This window comes from Arvicola amphibius, chromosome 8, assembly GCF_903992535.2.
Source record: "Arvicola amphibius chromosome 8, mArvAmp1.2, whole genome shotgun sequence".
In the NCBI taxonomy this organism is placed as follows: domain Eukaryota; kingdom Metazoa; phylum Chordata; class Mammalia; order Rodentia; family Cricetidae; genus Arvicola; species Arvicola amphibius.
The window spans coordinates 8598623-8620362 of record NC_052054.1 but is presented as its reverse complement, the minus strand read 5'-3'; the positions used below and the strand labels follow the sequence as shown (position 1 = coordinate 8620362).

General features: G+C 46.0%; 2 protein-coding genes across 4 annotated transcripts in view; one reads left to right on the top strand and one right to left on the bottom strand.

The window, feature by feature from the left end:
* Tcp1 (t-complex 1) overlaps nucleotides 1-21740 on the bottom strand; it is a 32909-nt gene that overhangs the window by 3741 nt on the left and 7428 nt on the right. Inside the window, exons 10-12 of one of the 2 annotated variants that reach the window (XM_038338631.2) lie at nucleotides 21522-21714; nucleotides 21235-21398; nucleotides 20513-20636 (exon numbers count right to left, since the gene is read on the bottom strand). In XM_038338631.2, the coding sequence (XP_038194559.1) occupies nucleotides 20513-20636; nucleotides 21235-21398; nucleotides 21522-21714 (481 nt within the window). Of the gene's footprint in view, nucleotides 1-20335; nucleotides 20637-21234; nucleotides 21399-21521; nucleotides 21715-21740 lie in introns of those variants that run through there. The other variant, XM_038338629.2, reaches the window with a different exon arrangement.
* LOC119820386 (acetyl-CoA acetyltransferase, cytosolic) lies at nucleotides 957-20426 on the top strand. 2 transcript variants are annotated; one of them, XM_038338632.2, is made up of 9 exons: nucleotides 957-1117; nucleotides 1319-1453; nucleotides 9049-9230; nucleotides 12877-12994; nucleotides 16128-16271; nucleotides 17041-17163; nucleotides 17982-18136; nucleotides 19509-19619; nucleotides 20063-20426. In XM_038338632.2, the coding sequence occupies exons 1-9, from the start codon at nucleotides 1063-1065 to the stop codon at nucleotides 20231-20233; spliced, it is 1194 nt and encodes a 397-aa protein (XP_038194560.1). In that variant the 5' UTR covers nucleotides 957-1062; the 3' UTR covers nucleotides 20234-20426. The 2 variants fall into 2 exon arrangements, with proteins under 2 accessions (XP_038194560.1, XP_038194562.1); XM_038338634.2 differs by lacking the exons at nucleotides 957-1117; nucleotides 1319-1453 and adding an exon at nucleotides 1570-1806.

Below are 21740 nucleotides of genomic sequence, written 5' to 3'. Positions count from 1 at the left end.
AAACCATTCTAACTCCATTCCAGGGGATCGAAGCCTTTTCCTGACTTACCTGGGGAACTAGGAACATAAGTGGTATACATGCATGCAATCAGGCAAAAACAAACAAAATACTGATAAATATGAAATAAATTTTAATTTTTTTCACTTTGGAAAAAAATGTGAGGCCAAACAACCTGGTATGAGGGGAGGGATGAAAGCCCAGCCTCAACCACAGCCTGCAGGATTTAACACAGTCGTGCGATCTCTGCAGAAATAAAACTTTGCTTGCCCACATACCTGGGCCCATTTCTAACATCATAGAGGTAGTTAGAAAGTCCTGGCAATTCCCGACTTTGGCCACAGATATTTTAAACAGCAGAGATCCATGGCCCTAAGGGATCTTCAGTGGAGAGGACCCACAGAGCACCTTCCAGAAGCGCCCGCGTCCTAGGCTCCTGAGGTTCTCCCCTTGACAAGAACCGGGTCAGTTCTTCGCATCCAAGTGAGCTGCAAGCTGCAGTTCACGGGGCCCAGGCACACGTGGGGGAAATCCTATGGAGTTGACACAGTAGCTAGCGTGCTCCCTGGCTCATGGCAGGGTTCGGGAATTCTGCCAGGGTAATCTATTCCCAGCTGAACCAAAGGTAGACTTTTGGTCACCCTCATTGCTTCGAAAATACACAAAAACAGAAACCAAGATGTGAAAAAGGGATCTACAGGGATACAGTGAAAGTTTCGAGGGGTGTGTTACCCGTGTCCGAAGTCCACAGCCTGAGACTGAGACTCCCCTCCACCCCCCAACAACTTCTCGGCCTTTTGCACGCTGTCCGCACCCACCCAAACTTACCAGGAAGCTCTCTACCCCACTATACACTGTCTACACCACACCGACACCTCCCACCCCCACCCCCTCGCTGCTCACGCCCCGCCCCTTCCTGAGCCTGGGGGGTGGGGGCGGACCAGCAGTGTACGCAGCCGGAACGGGGCGTGGTGGCTGTGTACTCAGTCCCCAGCTCTGCCCAGACTGAGCAAAGTTTTCCTCAATCGCAGCCAGAGTTGTGTGGACGCCAGAGGAACAGCAGGATGAACGCAGGCTCCGACCCCGTGGTCATCGTCTCCGCTGCCCGGACCGCCATAGGTGGGTGTCCCCAAATAGTGGCCCATCGGTCTCTCTGTGGTGGCAAGTGCCAGGCACTGGTGGTCTGAGCTCAGCAGACTCTGGGCAGCCCTGGACTTGGGGAAGCATTAGTTTAAAATGCACGTGGCCCCATCCTCTTCCTCGGCCATCCTCAGTGTTCCCTCGGTTCACACGCCGTCTCTCTCCCCCGTTCCATTGTAGGCTCCTTCAATGGTGCCCTGTCTACTGTGCCTGTCCACGACCTGGGGACAACTGTCATCAAAGAAGTCCTGCAGAGAGCCAAGGTGGCTCCAGAAGAGGTGTCCGAGGTCATATTTGGACACGTTTTGGCGGCAGGTAACTCCTCAGTAACCCCAGGAGAGGTCAGGCTCTTTGGAAACACATTTATTTGCACACGAACACACACACACACACACACACACACACACACACACACACCTCCGGACAGTTCTTGTCTTAGAGTTCCGTGTACCAGGATTCCTCCTGTCCCTCCTCCTTGACAAGCTTCTTCCCTGAGTGATCCCAGACCACCGACCTGTGCCGCCTTTGCATTGTTAGAAGCAAGGCCAGCCTGGTGCATAGGAGAGTATGCATGGCCCTCTCCGCACCCCTGAAATGCCACACATTCAATCAAAGCGTGCGGGCCTGGCACTGTGCCAGCAGCAGGAAGGATGGCTGTAGCAGAACAGGTATGTGCATGTCCACTTGTCATGAGATAGGTTGTTCCTCACCCGTGGGAGCCTAATCACTCCCTGGAGGGATGGAGGGAGGCAGGAGAGTCTTTACCTTTGCTTCCTGCTGGGTTGTAGACCAGTGACCCTGACCATTCCGTGTTGATAACTGACATGGGGTCTGGGTGTGTAGCTCAGTGGTGACGTGTGTGGTTAGCAGGCATGAAATCACAAGTACCGTCCTGCCATCCCCTATGTCCCTCGGCATACATTTGAACTGATTGTAGAGAATTAGCTGTTAGTATTCACAACCGACTTCTGTTCTTACTCTGTCTGGGACCTGGCCCATCTGCAGGTGTGCAGGCTGACTATTCCATGTTTTCTGCATGGGTGTTTTGCCTGCATATGTGTCTGTGCACCACTTACCTGCTTAGTGCTGGCAGAAGCCAGAAGAGGTCCCTGGATTCCCTGGAACTGAAATTACAGATGGTTGTGGCTGTGAGCTGCCAAGTGGCTGCTGAGAATCAAACCTGTCCTCTGGAAGAGTAGACAGTGCTCCTAACCACTGAGCCGTCTCTCCAGCCTCTGAATATTCCATATGTAGAAAGCTACTTATTTCAGAATTTAAAACCACCAACAGATTTTTAAAATTTCAATATATATTGAATTTCAGTTATATTTATTGAATATTCAAATGTCTGGAGGTTCTACAGAATGTTTATGATTTTGTACATGAAACCAATCTCGTGCATCCCATGTAAAGGGGACGGGATGTCTTTGACAATGACCTAACGCTGTTATGCACCATCATTGTGACTTCCACCGCGGCATCATTTCAGCGTGGTAAAGTTCGTGTTGCCCAGCCTGACGGTATGAGGGTATAACCCAGCACCCTGGAGTCCAGGGACAGAGCACCACGAGGCTGAAGCCAGTCTGAACCGCTAGCAAGACCCTTTGTCAGAGAAGGAAAGGGACAGGAGGAGGGAGAGGGAAGGTTGGTCATCACCCTTAGAATCCTATCATAGCTGTTCCCTGGGCTGCTTAAGGTGATGAGAGCAGGCTGGGCATTAGCAGCAGGAAGCAGGCACCATGGTGCCTTTGTTTCTCTGTCTCCTTGACTGGCTGGGATGCAGCTCAGAGACTGAGCTTGTGACATGGTTTCCCCAGGAGTGCTGGGCTGTGGAAGAGAATTGTTCCAGTCAAATAAATAAGCCGAATGAGCCTTGCCTTCCTGAGTCCTGTCAGGATATTTTATCACGGCGCCAGATATTTACCCACTAGACTAGAAATTGCTATCAGGAATAGGCTGGTTGCTGTGCAAAAGCTGGCCATGTTGTCTTTGGGAGGAGCGTGGAAGACTTAGGCTGGAACATCCCCTTCTCTCTGTAATATTTAATGGACCATTTTGGGGAAAGCTTAGAAAACAGTAATACTGTAAGAAATGTGGACTGTGGATGCCTGGCTCATGAGAGATCGGAGGGGAGAAGATTTTATCATGAACTGGGCCCAGGGCCACTCATGTGATATTTTGAGTGAGGTTCTGTTTGCTGAGCAGGATGGAGATACAGCTGTGAGCAGAGGTCACCTGCACCGCTGAGAAGAAACCTACTGTGTGTCCCCAGGGTATGCACACCGAAGCTGGCCCAAGCCAGGCCAGGCCACATCTGGAGCTGCAAAGCAGACTTGGCAATCTGAGACAAATGGATTTTTTTTTAGGTTTTTTTGAGTCAGGGTTTCCTCTGTGTAGCTTTGGAGCCTGTCCTGGAACTCTCTCTTAGACCAGGCTGCCCTCAAACTCACAGAGATCCACCTGCCTCTGCCTCCTGAGTGCTGGGATTAAAGGTGTGCGCCACCAAACCCAGAAAGAATATTTTAAGTGTATAATTTGTCTTTTATTTTTAAGAAATCACTGTTAAATGACTTTAGACTTTTAAAGAGACTTTGGACTTTTAACACACTGGAGATTTTAAAGACTCTGGACTTTTAAAGTCGCACTACATTTTATAGTACAATATTAACCTGAGATGTTAGGGACGAGGGATAAAAAGTTAGGGTTTCAAAGTGATTTATTTGTGGAGTTAACAACAGTAGTTGTGCTGGTTAGTTTTTTGCTTTAGTTTGGGGGGGTGTGGTTCTTCTTTTGGGGATGGGGATGTATTTGCTTGTTGAGACAAGGTCTCATGCTATAGCCTTGACTTTCCTGGAACTCACCTCTAAGACCAGGCTAGCCTAGAACTCACAGCGATCCAACTGTCTCTGTCCATTTTTATTTGTTTAGAGCATGTGAGTATCTCTGTGTGTGTGCATGTATGTACATATATGTGAGGGTGTGTGAAGGCCAAAAGAGGACTTTGAATCCCCTGGGCCTAGAATTACAGGCAGTTGTGAGTTGCTTGACATAGTGCTGGGAACAAGATTCAGGTCCCCTAATTAGGGTTTGTGATTTCCTGACCCATAGGATTTTGACCAGGTTTACAGTACCAACCACGCCTCCTGGCAAAAGCATGTTCCACTTCCGTAGGGTATCTTTGTTTAAACTCCTTTTAAAACATGTTTTTTAATTAGCTTACAGAATAGTGAGCTTCCGGAAGGGTTTTCATTCATCCCCTCCTCTCTCGCATTATCCATCCGCATCTCTGTTCCCCAGCACTCCGCCTCTCACTGCGCTGTCCATGGCTAACAGCCCCTCACTCCTGCACACCTCCTCCTCTCCTCCTCTCCTGCGTCCTTTCTAACTTCCTGAGCTCAACAAATTAAACTCACACATCTAGGAATCCCCAGCGCCATCTCCGCCCTCAGGTAGTATCTGTCCTTTTTGGTGAGGAGTGTTTCTTGAAGGGAACAGAGAGTTCCTGTTTTTTTCATCCAGTCTACTAGTCTGAGTCTTTTGATTGGGGGACTGAGATCATTAATATGCAGAGTTATTTTTGAAAGATGCTCACTGATGCCTGCCTTTTTGTTGAATTTTATTGTTTTTGTTTGTTTTATTTTGTTATCTTTCTCTCTTGCCCAGTATTATTCTAGCTTGGTGTATTCTTTCCTGTGGATGCATTTGTGAATTTGTTTATCTCTTCTAGGTATTTTTTCAAGTATGCTCTGTAAAGTTGGCTTAATATCCATAAATTCCTTCCATGTATTTTTGTCACAGATGGTTTTTTATCTTTATTTTCTATTATAACATATAGTTTATGTATCTTTCTAAGCCCCCTGGCTTTTAAGCTTTCAGCTGAGGGGGTTGAAGAGATAGCCCAGTGGGCTCTTCCAGAGGATCCAGATTCGATTCCCAGCACCACATGGCAGCTCACAACTGTCTGTGACTCTAATTCCAGGGGACCTGACCTCCTCACACCAATGCACACAAAATAAAAGTTAAAATCTGGTGTGGGAGATACTTCTGTCTATGTGTTGCTTTTATTGGTTAATGAATAAAGAAACTGCCTTGACTTGTTGGTAGGGCAGAACTTAGGTAGGCGGGGGAATCTAGACTGAATGCTGGAAGAAGGAAGGCGGGAGAGAGAGAAGCTATGGAGCCGCTACCAGAGTCAGACATGCGGAAACTTTAGCCGGTAAGCCATAGCCTCGTGGCGATACACAGATTACTAGAAATGGGTTAAACTAAGATGTAAGATTTAGACAATAAGAAGTTAGAGCTAATGGGCTAAGCAGTGTTTTAATTAATACAGTTTCTGTGTGATTATTCCAGGTCTAAGCTAGCTAGGCAGCTGGGAAGAACAAGTGCCCTCCTCCTACAAAAATAAAATAAAACAAAACATTTTAGTAGAGTAATCGGGTGTCATTCTGTTGCGCCCACCTTCGTGTGTGACTTGGCGCTTCTCTCTTGATATTTAGAGTTTACTTTCTTTCCTCTGTATATTAAATGTTTTAATTGTATTGTGACAAGAAGTGTGGTCTGCTTGGTGTCCCAAATGTCTCCTGTATCTGGATTAACATCATTTTTCTAACTCTGGGAAATTTTCTGTTATGATTCTTTTGAAACTGTTTTCTCTGCCTTTAGAATGAGATTTTTCTTTTTTTTTTAAATATTTATTTATTATGTATACAGTTAGCCAGAAAAGGGCACCAGACCTCATTACAGATGGCTGTGAGCCACCATGTGGTTGCTGGGAATTGAACTCAGGACCTTTGGAAGAGCAGGCAATGCTCTTAACCACTGAGCCATCTCTCCAGCCCCTAGAATGAGATTTTTCATCTTTGCCTATAACCTATGACCGTGGTCTTTTCTCTCCATCACACCTGTCTTGGAGTTCTTGTCTTTGTCCTCGCGGACTGTGACGGTTTCTCCACTTGGTCTTTAAGCCCAAACTGTCTGTCTGTCCTTAGTGCGCTCTATCACTGGGACTTTACAGAGGGTTTTCTCCCTGGGTTTTCCAGACAGGGTTTCTCTGTGTAGTCCTGGCTGTCCTGGAACTTGCTCTGCAGACCAGGCTGGCCTTGATCTCAGAGATCCACTTGCCTCTGCCTCCTGAGCGCTGGGATTAAAGGAGTGGACCACCATTGCTCAGTATTTGTTTTTAACTTAGTACACTTTCTATTTCCAGAATCTCAGGTTGCTTTTTCCTTCATCATTTCTCTTTGTTGAATTCCTGTTTCACATTATCCATCTCCTTTCTTGTTTCATTCAACCATTTTTTTGTGCTCTTGGATATGATTATAACATTTTATGTCTGGGGTTTCATTTAACTTACTTTCACCAGAAACCACTGTTTTAGGGTTGAGTTTTGGAGGACTCATGTTGTTTTGTTTATGTTCTTGTTGCTGTTTAGTGTTGTTTTTTGAGACATGATTTCTGTGTGTAATCTTGGTTGTCTTGGAACAAGCTCTGTAGACCTGCGTCTGCCCCCTAAGTGCTGGGAATAAAGGCAGGTGCCACCACCACCTGGCCTTCTTCTCTATTTGACTTGACTATAACCTTCTGTTGCTTTAACAGACTCTAAAATCTATGGATTATAACCGCCTCAACCTTCCCCTCCCAGGTGCTCACCTCGATTTCTTTCTTTCCAAAGTTAATCTAATTCTTAATTCTTATCCACACTACTTTTTCAAAGTCCATCTAAATACTGACTTCTTCCTGCCCGTGCTCTCCTTTCAAAGTCTAACATTTAATCCTTATCTTTACCACCCTCTTTCCCTCCCACCCCTAATCTTATTAATTGAAATCCAGTACATTCTATAGTATCTTTGATTATTTGTTCTCCAAGTTATTGATGTCAGAGGGGCCAGTGTTATTAACTGGCTAGTATGATAAGTGCTTAATGATACTATCAAATATCTCTTGTTTCTCTCCCAAGGAATAATATAAAGCTTTTGTCAGGCATCCAGAGCTTCTGATCTGAGGAATTATTTTCTAAACTACACGCTCAACACTAGCATATCCAAGTGCCACTTGAACAATGCAAATACTTCAACTGAAAGAATATAGATGATTTAAAAGAAAAAAAAGCGAGCAAGCCAAGAAATGACACCAGATACCTGAATCTCAAGACAGGAACATAAAGAACTTGGGAGGCAGGCTGATCTGTGAGTTTGAAGTATCTACAAAGTGACAGTCAGGGCTCCACAGAGAAACCCTGTCTCCAAAAGAGAGAAAATAGGAAGAGGAGGAAGAGAAAGAAGAAGAAAAGGGAAGGACATAGGAATATGAGGGGTAGTATTTAAGATGTGCCCAAAGAGTGTCGTGAAGTATAGCAGCCTGGGTGGAGAAACACAAACAAAAGGCCTAAAGCTACCTGAGCAATGTAGAGAAAAGCAAAAGCATCGTGAGCTATGCAAGAGTCAGTGAAATAAGAGAAACGAATTCCTAGGGAGTGAACGGCTGGCCCAGAGGAGCCCAGCTGAAAGGTAAAGAAAGCCCTCAGGTCCTCTGGCTGTCTGGTTCCCTATGAGGGATGCCACAGAGAATGGGAGCCTTTGGGCTCTGCATCCTCACTCTGTGCCGGCAGGGGCGATGGTGAGTCTTTTCCTGGTCCCCTCCCACTCAGCACTCCATGCAGCCTCTCCTGGTTCTGAAGATCCTGGGCAGGTGAAGAGCAGAGCTTCCCCGGCCTGCTGCTACTTTTAAGTATGTGTTATATTCCAACTGAGGACAGTGCCCTCCATTAAGAAAGAGAGGCATTTATCAGTTCTGATTTATATATATATATATGTGTGTGTGTGTGTGTGTGTGTGTGTGTGTGTGTAATATATAATATATGTATGTTACTTGTAGATTTTATTTACTTATTTACTTAACCTATTTATTTATTTATTTTTGAATTTATTCCAAGGCAGCATTTCTCTGTGTGTAGCCCTGGTTGTCCTGGAACTCTCTTTGAGCAAGCTGGCCTTGAACTCACAGAGATCCACCTGCCTCTACCTTCAAGGTGTGCAACACCACCGTCCAGCTATTTTCTATATTTTAAAATATGTGCATGTATACATGAGTTTAAGTACTTGAGAGAAATGCCCACAGAGGCAAGGAGAGGGAGACAGGTCCCATGGAGCCAGAGACACAGGGCTGTAGTGACCTGCACTGTGTGGGTACTGAGAACAAAAGGCAGGTCCTCCGCAGGGCCGATAAGTACTTTTAACCACCAGACCCCACCCCACCCTTCCTTTTTAGACAGTCTTACTAGGTAGTACAGGCTGGCCTACAAGTTGTTATGCAGAACATGTGGGCCTCTCACTGACCATGCAGTACACGCTGGTCTCAAACTTTGTGTACAACCCAGGATAGCTTTGAACTTGTGGTGTATGATCTCCTGCCAAAGCTTAAAGAGTGCTGTGAACCCTACAACAGCCTGATTCTATATATAGTTTGTTACATGCGCTTTTCTCACGGTATAATAAGTTATAGGCCCCCTTTATTCCTAGGTATCATATGCTATGATCCTGGGAGCAAATGCTCTCCATGTCTGAATTATGCCTTGTGTTTACAGCCACGTGACCGGCTGGCTGTCACCCTTGGTCTTAGTTACATTTCTTGCCGAGTAGGAGGAAAAGTCTGGCCTCTAGAGAGAAAGGTCTTGAGGTTCTGTCTTAAGGCTTTGGGAACTTGCTTGTGGAGGAGGAAGCATCTCGTGGAAACACCTAGGAGTTGCACAAGGTGCCATTTGTCCCAGGTGGAGTGGCAGGGAGGGAGGGAGGGAGGGAAGCATCTGTGCTCTGAGAACTCAGCTGGCCTGAGGGCTTTAGCCCACACTTGTCCCCTCGTGTTTTACTTTCTCCTTGATGGCTTAGAGGCCTCCGTGTTCCTTGTTCCAGGTTGTGGGCAGAATCCCACTCGACAAGCCAGTGTGGGTGCAGGAATCCCCTACTCGGTTCCAGCATGGAGCTGCCAGATGATCTGTGGCTCAGGCCTGAAAGCCGTGTGCCTTGCAGCCCAGTCCATAGCCATAGGTGACTCCAGCATTGTGGTTGCAGGAGGCATGGAGAACATGAGCAAGGTAAGTGCAGAGGTGCCCACCGTCCTCGCCACCTAGGGTGCGTGTGCTGCTGACGGACACACAGAAAACGACTCAGCCTGGAGCCCTGCCTGAATGTCCATTGCTCTCCAGGTTGGGTGGGAAATGAAGAAGAGCTCATCAGCCAGGCAGTGGAGCCAGGGTGTGATTTTTCTAAGCTGTTTTTCCAGAAGCATACAGTATTTTGTGAAATGAACCCCAAGATTAGCTGGTTGCTGTCTCATCCCGGCTTACTATGTAGCCGAGGCTAGCCCAGGAGTTGTTACATAGCCTAGTCTAACCTTAAGTGCTTGCCTCTCCACCTCTGCTTTCTGAGTGCTCTATTATATATGCGTGTGTATTTACACACACACACACACACACACACACACACACACATATATATATATATACACACAACACACACACATACATGCATGCATGTATGTGTATGTGTATATGTATATGCCACCGTGCCCAGAAAAAACTTTTTAAATTTTAGGGTATTTTCCAAGTATCCAAAACTAACTTTCTCTCTCTCTTCCTTTGTTTATTTTGCTTTCTCTGTGTAGTCCTGGTTGTCTTGAAACTCCTTCTGTAAACCAGACAGACCTAGAACTCATGGAGATTCACCTGCCTCTGTCTCTGCCTCCTGAGTACTGGGATTAAGGGTGTGCACCACCAACATCTGGCCAAAGCTTTATTTAAGGAGTTGTCTTCTTTACAACTTTAAAAGTTTAATGCCGGGCAGTGGTGGTGCACACCTTTAATCCCAGCACTTGGGAAGCAGAGGCAGGCAGATCTCTGTGAGTTCGAGGCCAGCCTGGTCTACAGAGTGAGTTCCTGGGCAGCCATGTCTGTTACAGAAAGAAGACTAGAAAGGTGACGGTTGTTTCACAGGCAGGTGACTAACTTCTGAGAAGTGTCAATCCCTACGAAGGTGACCTCAAGGTCATTGCAGCCACCGGAATCATCCACATTTATAATTCGACTCCTCTACTTATTATCAAGGAATAAATATTAGATAGTCCAACAATGGAGCAACTTTCTCCTGACTGATATCCTGGTTAGGCCACAGATTGCCACCCGAGATGCTGGCAGGTTTTTCATTTCTGTGGTAGGTTGTTTCCCATCATGCACTGCTATCACTCTCCTCTAAAAAAATAACAATAATAGAGGCTGGAAGTGTTGGGGCACACCTTTAATATCAAAAAAGAAATGATAATAAATAAAATAAAGTGGGTACGTGCCCCCAAGGCAGGTGGAGGTCAGAGGACAGCTGCTGGAGCAGAGTCTCCTCTTCCACCAGGTGGGTTGTGGGGCTTAAACTCAGGTCATCAGACTTGGTGCAACTGCCTGTACCCACTGAGCCATCTCACTGAAACTTCTTCCTTCCTTCCTTCCTTCCTTCCTTCCTTCCTTCCTTCCTTCCTTCCTTCCTTTCTATTTATTTATTTTCAAGATAGGTTCTCTGAGTATCCCTGGCTGTCCTGGAACTTGCTCTAGAGACCAGACTGGCCTCAAACTCACGGATCTGCCTGTCTCTGATTCTCAAATGATGGGATTAGTGGTATGCACTATCAATGCTGTGCTTATTTTTTCCTCTTTTAGACAGGGTCCTATGTACCTTGGAATGGCCTATAACTCGTCATGTAGTTCACATTGACCTCAAATTCACAGAAATCCACCCATCACTTCCCACACAAAGGCTGACACTACTACTATCTTTTTTTTTTTCCTTTGAGAGATGGATCTAAATGTTCTTTAAACAGAGTGGTCAGTGGAACTCATGAACTCTACTGTTTAAAATCCCTAGTTCATATTGGATTGAACTCTAGAGACAGTGCCGCACAGCTGAGAGTCTTAGGGCAACTTAACTCAAAACAGGTCAGGTAGGGTTCTGTGCAGCTCGAGCAGCCTGTTCCTAGACACAGATCATCAGTCCAGGTTACAGCACAACCCCAGACAGTGTTCTACTTTAGACTGGGAGCCAGAGCTCAGAACAGTCCACACACAAATACTCGAGACTGTGATCCACACACGCAGCACAAGGCACCTGAGCTGGACAGAGGGGAACAGGAGACAGGCTAGCTTGTCTTTATGCTTTCCTACTGTGAGGAAGGGTCCAGTCACAGGTGGCCACTTAACCTTCCTGCCATGACCCATGGGTGGGCAGAACCCCAGGGAGCAGACTTTGTTGATCTCCTAGAGGGTAGAACATGTAAAAAGCACCCATGGTGAAGCAAGCCCAGGCCCTGCTGTTCAGGAGGCTGAGACTGAGAAGCACGTGAGCCCAGAAGCTCAGGACCAGCGTAGATCACACAGCAAGACCTTGTCTCAAAAATCAAAAGAAAGATCCTGGCCAAGGGTCATGGAGAACTGCCCCTCTCTGGGAGGTTTGCCATCCTGCTCTGTCTTGCCAAGTGCTGTCCTTGAGGCTGGCACTGCAGGGGAGCAGTATCTTCTTCCTGTCCAGCAGCTCCAGGGCTGACCTTGGAAGCTATTGGTCAGAGTCCTAGTGAGCTCAGCTGCTGCAGAGCTCAGGAGGAGGCCGAAGGTCACACACAATAGATGGAGTCTTTCTGGTCAGATACAGTTACAGTACAGACCTGGACCTAGGGCTGTTGTGTGTGGTCAACAAGCCAGTGTTGTTGTTCCCAACAATTAATGTTGTTATTCCCAACATAGAGGTGGGAACACTGATGTCCAGAGCTGCCACTTTAATGCATGGCTTTTGTTCTTTTGTTTCTTATAAACAACAATCATATGATATTATGGGTTTAATTATTTCATTTTCTTTTCTAGATATCATTGTATGATTGACTCACCTCTGTGGACTCCTGGTCCATTATTACCCTTTCGTTTGTATGCTGGAAGTTAGAAATACCTTCTGTTCAGAAACCCTCCTCTCAGTTCATTTTGAAGCCTGACTGTTCTCCTCTGGGGGTTCTGTCTCCTGTCCAAAGGGACATTAGATGTGCTGTCTCAACGGAGAGTGGTGAAGGGCGTGTATTGTTGTGACACGTGCTCCAGTCCAGCTCCTAGCATCATAGTCAGGGGCCTCGCAGTTGCCTATAATCCAGCTGCAGGGCATCCGGTACCCTCTGGTCTCTTCGGGCACACACATACCATTTCTTTCTTTCTTTTTTTGGTTTTTCAAAACAGCATTTCTTTGTATAGCTTTGGAGCCTGTTTTGGAACTCACTCTCTAAACCAGGCTGGCCTTGAACTCACAGAGATCTGCTTGCCTCTGCCCCCTGAGTACTGGGATTAAAGGTGTGCACCACCACCACCCAGTTAACACATAACATTTTTTAAAGTAGGATCATGATTGGGGTTTTTGTGCCATTGCCTTAGGCAATACTTGTCTATCTAGGAGGAAAAAGTGGAATCATAAGGAATTAGACCCAGAATGGATAGGTTGGAGGGAGAAATGGAAACGGGCAAGTTATAGAGGAAGAGATTCCTAAGAGGAGTCAGGTGGGATGGCCTGCTAATGCCAAGAGGTTTCAGGCCCTGACCTGGGGAAGCAGGTGGTGGGGAGAAGGGCTTGATGGGTAAATGAAGAGGGAGGAAGTCAGGTCCAGACCATTCATAAGGAGAGGATAATGACCACCAAGTCTAACCTGTTCTCACGTCCTGTTTCCAGGCCCCTCACTTGGCTCACCTGAGAGCAGGAGTCAAGGTGGGTGAGATGCCGCTGGCTGACAGCATCCTCTGTGATGGCCTTACAGATGCGTTTCACAACTACCACATGGGCATTACAGGTAAGGCTGATGTGGCTGCAAACACTGGCTTAAAAAAGGTTTAAAGAGTGTGTGACTTGAGGTGCGTAGTGTAGGCTGTGAGTCTGAAGGCTGTCTCAGTTAGCTGTTATGGTGTGGTAGTGAACAGGTGTTCACCTGGTGATCTGTCTGTCTGTTTATCTGTCTGTCTCTCTCTTTCTCTTCTCTCTCTCTTTCTCTCTCTGTCTCTCTCTGCCTCTTTCTCTCTCTGTCTCTCTCTCTGTCTGTCTGTCTCTCTCTATCTCTTTCTCTCTGTCTCTCTCTCTGTCTGTCTCTGTCTCTGTCTTTCTGTCTCTCTCTCTCTCTCTCTCTTGTGTTTTTGTGTGTGTCCAACATGGGACCTGAGAAAGTGAACTCAGATCATCCACCTTGGCAACAAGTGTCTTGACCCACTAATCTGTTTCAATTGTCCAAGAAAGGTTTTACTTTCTTTCTCTCCCTCCCTCTCTCTATTCCTTTTCTTTTAATTGTGACAGGGTCTTATCTAGACAGTAGTCCTAACAGAACTTGAACCAAGATAGCCCGGAATTTTCAGAGATCCTCCTGTCCCTGCCTCCCAAGTGTTGGAATTAAAGGTGTATGCCACCAAGTATTGCCAAGAAAAGGTATTTTTCATAGCTTAATAATTCTCAAGTGTTGTTGAGTATTAATTTAAGGTGTATTACTTTTGTTTATGATCTGGAACATTTGTTTAATGATGCAAAGATGTGTTTGATTAAATAAAATTCACCTGTGGTCAGGAGGCTGCCTCAGCAACTAGCTGACAGGAAGTTGTAGGGAGGAGCCAGATAGAGAAGGGTTTTTAAGGAGGGGCGAGGAGAACTTCCTTGGGGATGTGAGGAGTGAGCTAGGTGAGCTGATGGCTATGCAGCCTCTCTGGGGAACAGGATTCTACCTCAGCCTTTGAATCTTGAATTCTTTAGAGGTGGTGTGGAAAGTCCTTCTGTATATATGTGTTGCTTGTATTGGTTAATGAATAAAGAATTTGCATTGGCCTGTGAGAGGGGAGAATAGAGCTAGGCGAGAAAGCTAAACTGAATGCTGGGAGAAAGAAGGCGGAGTTGTGAGATGCCATGTAGCCGCCACCAGGGACAGACAAGCTGGAACCTTGCCGGTAAGCCACAGCCATGTAGTGATAGACAGATTAATAGAAATGGGTTAGTTTAGGATGTAAGAGCTAGCGAATAGAAATAGGCCAAGCAGTGATTTAATTAATAGTTTCTGTGTGGTTATTTTAGGGTTGAGCAGCCGGGAACAAACACGTAGCCTCTTTATAGAGAAACAGAGATTTAGGTAAATTCCCTTTGTCGCTTTGAAAGAGTTGGTGTTTGAGGGAACAGAATCTCCTCAGGCTGTGGCTCTTGTGGCCAAACTGCTAGCAGTGGTGGAGTTGCAGTTTCTGACTGGGTTAGCCATGGCGCAAGAGGCAGAAAGAGTTAAAAAAGAAAACAACAGTCAGAATCTGCTCATTAGTTTTCAGTGGAGTAGTGGTAACTGTACAATATACGAGCCGGTTTAGTGATGTACACCCAGATCCCAGTAGTGAGTGAGAGGCAAGGCACATCCATGTGAGCTCCGGGTTAGCCTGGTCTACATGGCAAGTTCCCAGGTAGCCAGGACTTCATAGTAAGACCATGTCTCGAAATGCTCAAACAACAGTGCATAAACACGGGACATGCCACTTCCACAAGGTGGCAGAGCTAGCACCTGAGATGAGCTGATCATCACCTATGTGACCGGTGGTTTCCTGATCCTAATGGAATCTGAGGAAACAGAGCCCAGGGGACAGCATCACACTTGAGGACCACAGAGAGTCCAGACATTTAGTCTGCAGTTAAGTGCAGCAGACACTAGGCACTGGGTCCTGAGCAATGAGTTGAATTCCTTTTCTGTTTTGTTTCTTTGAGACAGGGTTTCTCTGGGTAGCCCTGGCTGTCCTAGAACTCACCCAGTAGACCAGCCTGGCCTCGAACTCAGAGACCCGCCTGCCTCTGCCCCCCAAGAGCTGGGATTAAAACATCTGCCCTTTTATTTTATTTTATTTTTATTTTTTTGGTTTTTCGAGACAGGGTTTCCCTGTAGTTTCTAGAGCCTGTCCTGGAACTAGCTCTTGTAGACCAGGCTGGCCTCGAACTCAGAGATCTGCCTGCCTCTGCCTCCCGAGTGCTGGGATTAAAGGCGTGCGCCACCACCGCCTGGTCATCTGGCCTTTTCTTAAGAGTTAATAGTACAATAGATAAACTCTGAAGATGAGTTAAGAAATTTCCTGATTGTTTAGAAAAGATTTTAAAATCTATTCTTTTTTTTAAAACATTTATTTATTTATTTATTTATTTATTTATTTATTTATTTATTTATTATGTATACAACATTCTGCCTCCGTGTATGCCCGGATGCCAGAGAGGGTGCCAGATCTCATTATAGATGGTTGTAAGCCACCATGTGGTTGCTGGGAATTGAACTCAGGACCTCTGGAAGAGCAGCTAGTGCTCTTAACCACTGAGCCATCTCTCCAGCCCTTAAAATCTATTCTTGTGTGTGTTTGGGCACACAGGGATGCAAGTACCAAAGTGAATGTCTGGAGGTCACAGGTCAGCCTGGAGGTCACAGGTCAGCCTGTCATAGTCAGGTATTCCCCCACTCTGTGGAATCCAGGTCTTCAGCTTTTGCAGCAAGCATCTTAATCTGCAGAGACATATCACCAGTCCTGACTCTGCTTTTAAACAACCCATTATATAGGTAAATAATTTGTTCACAGAAAGTATATAGTGAAATTATCATTCAGAGGTAAAAGGGAATTTGTATGTTCATCTTTCCCTCAGATGATTAGGGAAGAGAATGTTCAGGTAAATGGGACAAAAATATCAATGACGAATCTGGATACTGATTTCTGGAAGTTTCCACTTCCATGTATAGAGAGAAGAAATGCCTCTCAAGAGACACCAGCTTTCAGGTCTACTGTCAGGGCAGTCGAGCCAGTCTGCAGAGCACTGCCTCTCGCCTATCAGGAGGCCTGCGGGTGTGCAGTGCTGGTGTGTTCTGGTGTAACTGTGAGTAACTTGAGCTATCAACACCCAGAACTAGAAAATCCTGTTTCGCCTTTTCTTCTCCTCAGCTGAAAATGTAGCCAAAAAATGGCAAGTGAGCAGAGAAGCCCAGGACAGGGTTGCGGTTCTGTCCCAGAACAGGGCGGAACATGCACAGAAAGCTGGCCACTTTGACAAGGAGATCGTGCCAGTGCTGGTGTCCTCCAGGAACGGTGAGTATGGAGACCACAGTCCACACGAGCCTGTTCATAGGCGTGACTGACACCCAAGGGTGGTATGGAGGCTGTTTGTGAACTCTGGTCTTTACAAGTTGTAGAGGTGTAGACTTCACACGTCGGAATGTGAGAGAGTTGATGGTGATGTGTTGTTTTGAGACATGGTGCAGCTGTATAGCCCTGGGTGGACTGGAGTTCACTCTGTGGACCAGGCTGGCCTCCTCCTGCATCTGCCTGCTGAGTGCTGGGATTACAGGTGCACCACCACACCTGGCTGGAAAATGCTGTCTACACAGGATATGGACACACGGGAAACTGTCATCTTCAAACCATCCACGGCTGCAGTGTGTATGCAGTGGGCTCCATGAGAAGTTGAGCATTGGTCTGTGGCTGTTAGAGGACACAACTCTTCTACACAGTCTAAGCAAAGCTTTTCCAGTTGCTCCCATGTGTTTCTCATCCCATTTGCAGAGAACGCATCAAGTTAGGACAGTTCCCTTATCCATAACTGACATTCATGCTCAGCTCATAAAGGGTGGATTGTCTCAGTCCTGAGCCACTCAGTTGTAGCCAGCTGAATGCAGTGATCCAAACCCATGTGCATACAATACAAATGACCTCTGTCCTTAGGAAGGGCTGTGGATTGGGAACACAGCAAGACTGTGATGAAGAGTTCTCATGGGGGGTAGCATGCAGTAATTCTAGCAATTCCCGGCACTCTGCCTTCTCTGTACTCATCCCTGGTAGCTGGTTTTACTTTTTGCAGGTTCTACTGAAGTGAAAATTGATGAGTTTCCTCGCCATGGGAGTAACATGGAAGCCATGGGCAAGCTGAAACCTTACTTTCTTACTGATGGGACGGGAACAGTCACGTCTGCCAACGCAACAGGTTCGATTCCTGAAGGGCATTGTGGGAAGAACCAACTTTGGCAAGTCTACCAAGTAAATCTTTCTACACAAAATACCTAAAGCTGAGTTTAGGGAAAGTTTATCCTTTCTATATTGTTGGTTATTAATCTGTTCTGCAGTGTCTTGCTTTTCTGACATCTTGTCTAGACATACAAGAGAAAAGAGTAAAATTAAGAGCTCCAGAGTATTTGGGCATGGTGGCTCACACCTTTAATCCCAGTTCTCAGGAAGCAGAGGCAGGCCGATCTTTGTGAGTTCGAGACCAGCCTGGTCTACAAAGCGAGTTCCAGGATAGCCAGTGCTGTTACACAGAGAAACCCTGTCTGGATACCATCTCCCCTGACCACCCCCTCCAAAGAAAAGAACAAACTCCAGTTTCTCAGGCCTTCACTTCTAGCTCTTAGGTGGCAAAGGCAGGCAGAGCTCTGTGGTTTCAAGGTTACCCTGGTCTACATAAATTCTAGGCTAGCTTGGGTTACATGGTGAGACCCCATCTGAAAACAAAACCCTCCTATGTCCATCCTCTACGTACTTTTCTAAGTTTCAGGAAGCCCCAGCACCTGGAAGGCTTTGGGTGTCTCTTCGATTTCGTTTCATCTTTGACCCCCTCTTCTCTATAGCTATTGGGGGCATCATACTCCAAACCTGACCATTTCTAAGTACACCATACGGTCAGATGAATCACAGTCAAGGGCTTTGCCAACCTGTCAGTAGCTTGATGCTTTCAGGTGGGAAAGGTGGTGGCCTGGGTACATACCTGACAAAGAGCACTGTAGAAACCAAGTCCCTTGTTCACAGGGATGAATGATGGTGCCGCAGCTGTGGTTCTTATGAAGAAGACAGAAGCTGAGAGTCGAAGGCTGAGACCTTTAGCAAGAATAGTTTCCTGGTCACAAGCTGGTGTGGAGCCTTGCGTTATGGGAGTAGGACCAATTCCAGCCATAAAGCAAGCTGTGAGTCTCTTTGGTAATGTACTTGGCATATAGATGACAGGGTTTGAAGAAGCCTACTTTCAGACTGTGTAGCCAGAGGTTGGTCTTGAACTTCTGCTCCTCCAGCTAGTACCTTCCCAAATGCTAGGGTTACAGGTATGCATCAGTAGTGACTTTAACGAAAATCTTTACTTTTCTGTGTACCAATGTACCTGGTGCCAAGTGTGCCGCTCTATCGTCAGCTCCCTTTCCACTCTGGAATGTTAGGAGGTGCTTTCGCTTGGTTTATGCTACCAGTTGCATTTGCAGCACGTAATCCTAAAACCTGCTCACCCAAGCCTCTTCAGCAATGGGATTACAAGTGCATGTCTCTACTAGCTCTGTAGACTAGGCTGGCTTTGAATTCTCAGAGATCTGCCTGCCTCTGCCTCCCAAGTGCTGGATTAAAGGTGTGTGCCACCACCGCCTGGAAGCCTTTCTTAAAACGTGGGTTCTGGGGGTTAAAACTTAAAACTGAGGTGCTATTCAAAAAACTTCACCTGCAGTCACTTTGCCAGTTCAGACTCTTTAGTATAAAAAAGTGCTAGGGCTAGAGAGATGGCTCAGTGGTTAAGAGCATTGCCTGCTCTTCCAAAGGTCCTGAGTTCAATTCCCAGCAACCACATGGTGACTCACAACCATCTGTAATGAGGTCTGGTGCCCTCTTCTGGCCTGCAGACACATACACAGACAGACTATTATATACATAATAAATATTTAAAAGAAAATGCTAGTCACAAAGTACTGGATTATGCTCTTGGGTTTTAGTTTTTTAAGACTTGTTTCTCTGTAGCTTTTTCAACCTCCTGGAACTTACTCTGTAGCAGAGGCTGGCCTCGAATTAACAGATCTGTCTCTGGCTCCTAAGTGCTGGGATTAAAGGTATGCATCACCACCACACAGCTAAATTTTATTTATGCATGTTTTGTGTATTTATATAATGTTTTGTGTGCACATATGCCCAAATGCAACAGATCTCATTATAGATGGTTATAAGCTGCCATGTGGTTACTGGCAACTAAACTCACCGAGCCATCTCTCCAGCCTGGACTTTTGGTTTTGAGAGTGGGCCTACATAGCCCAACCTAGTCTCAAATTTCATTGTCCTGTCTCAGCCTCTTAAGTGCCTAACTACAGGTATGCCACTCTCCCTAACCTCCATACTGTGTTGTCATTAAAGGAGTTCACCATAGTGCTCCTTTGGGAACACTGTGTAGCCTGGTGTTCACCTTGTAAACCCTTGTGACAGTGAGAGTCCACCATGGCACACCTAACTGCATAGTTCCCAGAGTCCTATGCATCATGAATTTGTTAATAACTAGTGATTTAACTTCAGTTCATTTTCTTCCTGTAGGTTGCAAAAGCAGGCTGGACCCTGGAAGATGTTGATGCGTTTGAAATCAATGAAGCCTACGCAGCTCTCTCTGTTGCAATAGCTAAAGAACTCGGATTAAACCCTGAGAAGGTAACCAACAGGAGAAGCTTTGCTGTTTGCTAAAGAACTTGCAGTCCCAGTTGAAGGCTACTTCTGCCCAGTGTTATTGACTTGTTTTCACAGTGAGGGCATCAGCAGTATTTACTCCTAAGCTTGACAGTGGGCGTTGAAAGGGTGGTTTGCTAGCATAACCCTGAGAGGACAAAGATAAACAGAGGTGGGCTGGAGAGATAGCTCAGAGGTTAAGAGCACTGGCTGCTCTTCCAGAGGTCCTGAGTTCAGTTCCCAGCAACCACATGGTGGCTCACAACCATCTGTATGGAGATCTTGCGCCCTCCTCTGGCATGTGGGCATACATCGAGGCAGAATGTTGTATACATAATAAATAAATCTTTAAAAAAAAAAAAAAAAGATAAACCGAGGTGCTAGCTTGTGTCCTCAAAAGACTGACTTGATCTCTTCCCCTCCTGTAGGTCAACATCGATGGAGGAGCCATTGCCTTGGGCCATCCTCTGGGAGCATCCGGCTGTAGGATTCTAGTGACCTTGTTACACAGCCTTGAGAGAAAGGGCGGAACACGTGGTGTGGCAGCCCTGTGCATTGGGGGTGGGATGGGGATAGCAATGTGTGTTCAGAGAGGATGACCTGCCTGACAGCCACCACCCCTGAACGCTTCTTGCTAAATCAGTGAAACACTGCATATACGTGAAATCAGAGGACCAAAGTGAGGACAGGAAGCCAGGTGGTCAGCTTGTTGTACTTTAATGAGACACCCAAGGCTAAGACATTGCATCTTACACTGCTATAAATAAAAGGGAAATCCAATCAAATCAGTCATCAAGGGCTCCAGAGTGAACGGCGTTTTCATAACTTCCATGTTTATCGTCTTTGCTTTCTGGGTGTAATTTTATCAGATCATCGATTCGAAGAATGGTGATCGCAGCTTCTGTTGCAAACTTCAGGCTCTTCACTTTAACTATGGTTGGTTCAAAAACCCCTGCTTGCTTGTTGTCTCGTGGTTTCCCATTGATCAAATCAAGACCAATCCTGTAATGGTGAAAATCTGATTCAATGACCTCTTCCAAGCTGAAGCGGTGTATTCCAGCTATTCTGGCCCACGAGACTGGGATTCTAACAAGTGTATCTGTAGGCGTAGAAAAGCTGGTAGTGTAGCAGAGAAACCTTATCTGCCAAACATTTAGCACACAGTCACATGTTGCACGCTGATAATATTATGTTCCAGCAGTTCGTACAGTTTGGTACAAAAAGATTCTTTTGTCTGGTGACAGCATAGCTATCTTGCTTAGTGTTAAGTATATTTTGATGTCCTCAGAAGGACCAAATTATCTAATGACACACTGTTCTGAGACTGTACTCAGTGTAAGCTGAGGGGGCTGCCTAAAAAGGTGAGAATAACCTATGATCACCCTCTTGGACTTCCTCCAGACTACCCAGGGAGTCAGAATAGGGTCCAGAGATGACACCTTAAAGCAACAGTGCTAAAAATCAGCAGCCACCATTACACATACAGGTGCCAATCAACAATGATGCCTGTAAACCTTCAGTATGTGACAGGGGTACTGTGGTTAACTTAAAACAAACCCATGACAGCTGACAACAGAACACAAGGAAATTGTAAACTCACCACTTTAGATTTTTACGTTCTGGGTTAACTTGAGCCTCATTGTGAAAAGCTCTTAGCTTGGCAACCAGGTCGGTAGAGTCTTGGGCAGCATTCACTGCCAGTGTATTAGGAATAACAAGAAGTGATCTTGCAAACTCTGCAATAGCAAGCTGTTCCCGAGATCCCTAAAAAGAAAAACACAAGGTGTCGTCATGAAAGCAAACACAGCACACACAGCATACAGCAGTAGGATCTGACAGGTATACCCAACACCACTGTCTCCTGCGCCTTTCTGAAACCATCCTTACCATACTGGTTGCGTAGTTTTCAAGATAGATGGAGAGGGCAGCTTCTACAGCACCTCCACCCGGGACCACAGATTTTGACTCCAAAACTCTCTTCACCACACAAAGAGCATCATGTAAAGATCGCTCCATTTCATCACACATGAAATCATTTGCTCCTCGTAAGATAATTGATGCAGATGTACGAGCCTTGGTACTATGAAAAACAAAAAGTGAAGTCAT

What these genes read in the sequence shown, in the direction of transcription:
- LOC119820386 (XM_038338632.2), top strand. Translation starts at nt 1,063, where the DNA reads ATGAACGCAGGCTCCGACCCCGTGGTCATCGTCTCCGCTGCCCGGACC. An exon ending in TGGACACGTTTTGGCGGCAG is followed by an intron (nt 1,454 to 9,048) that starts GTAACTCCTCAG and finishes TCCTTGTTCCAG; the next exon opens with GTTGTGGGCAGAATCCCACT. An exon ending in GCTGGTGTCCTCCAGGAACG is followed by an intron (nt 16,272 to 17,040) that starts GTGAGTATGGAG and finishes TACTTTTTGCAG; the next exon opens with GTTCTACTGAAGTGAAAATT.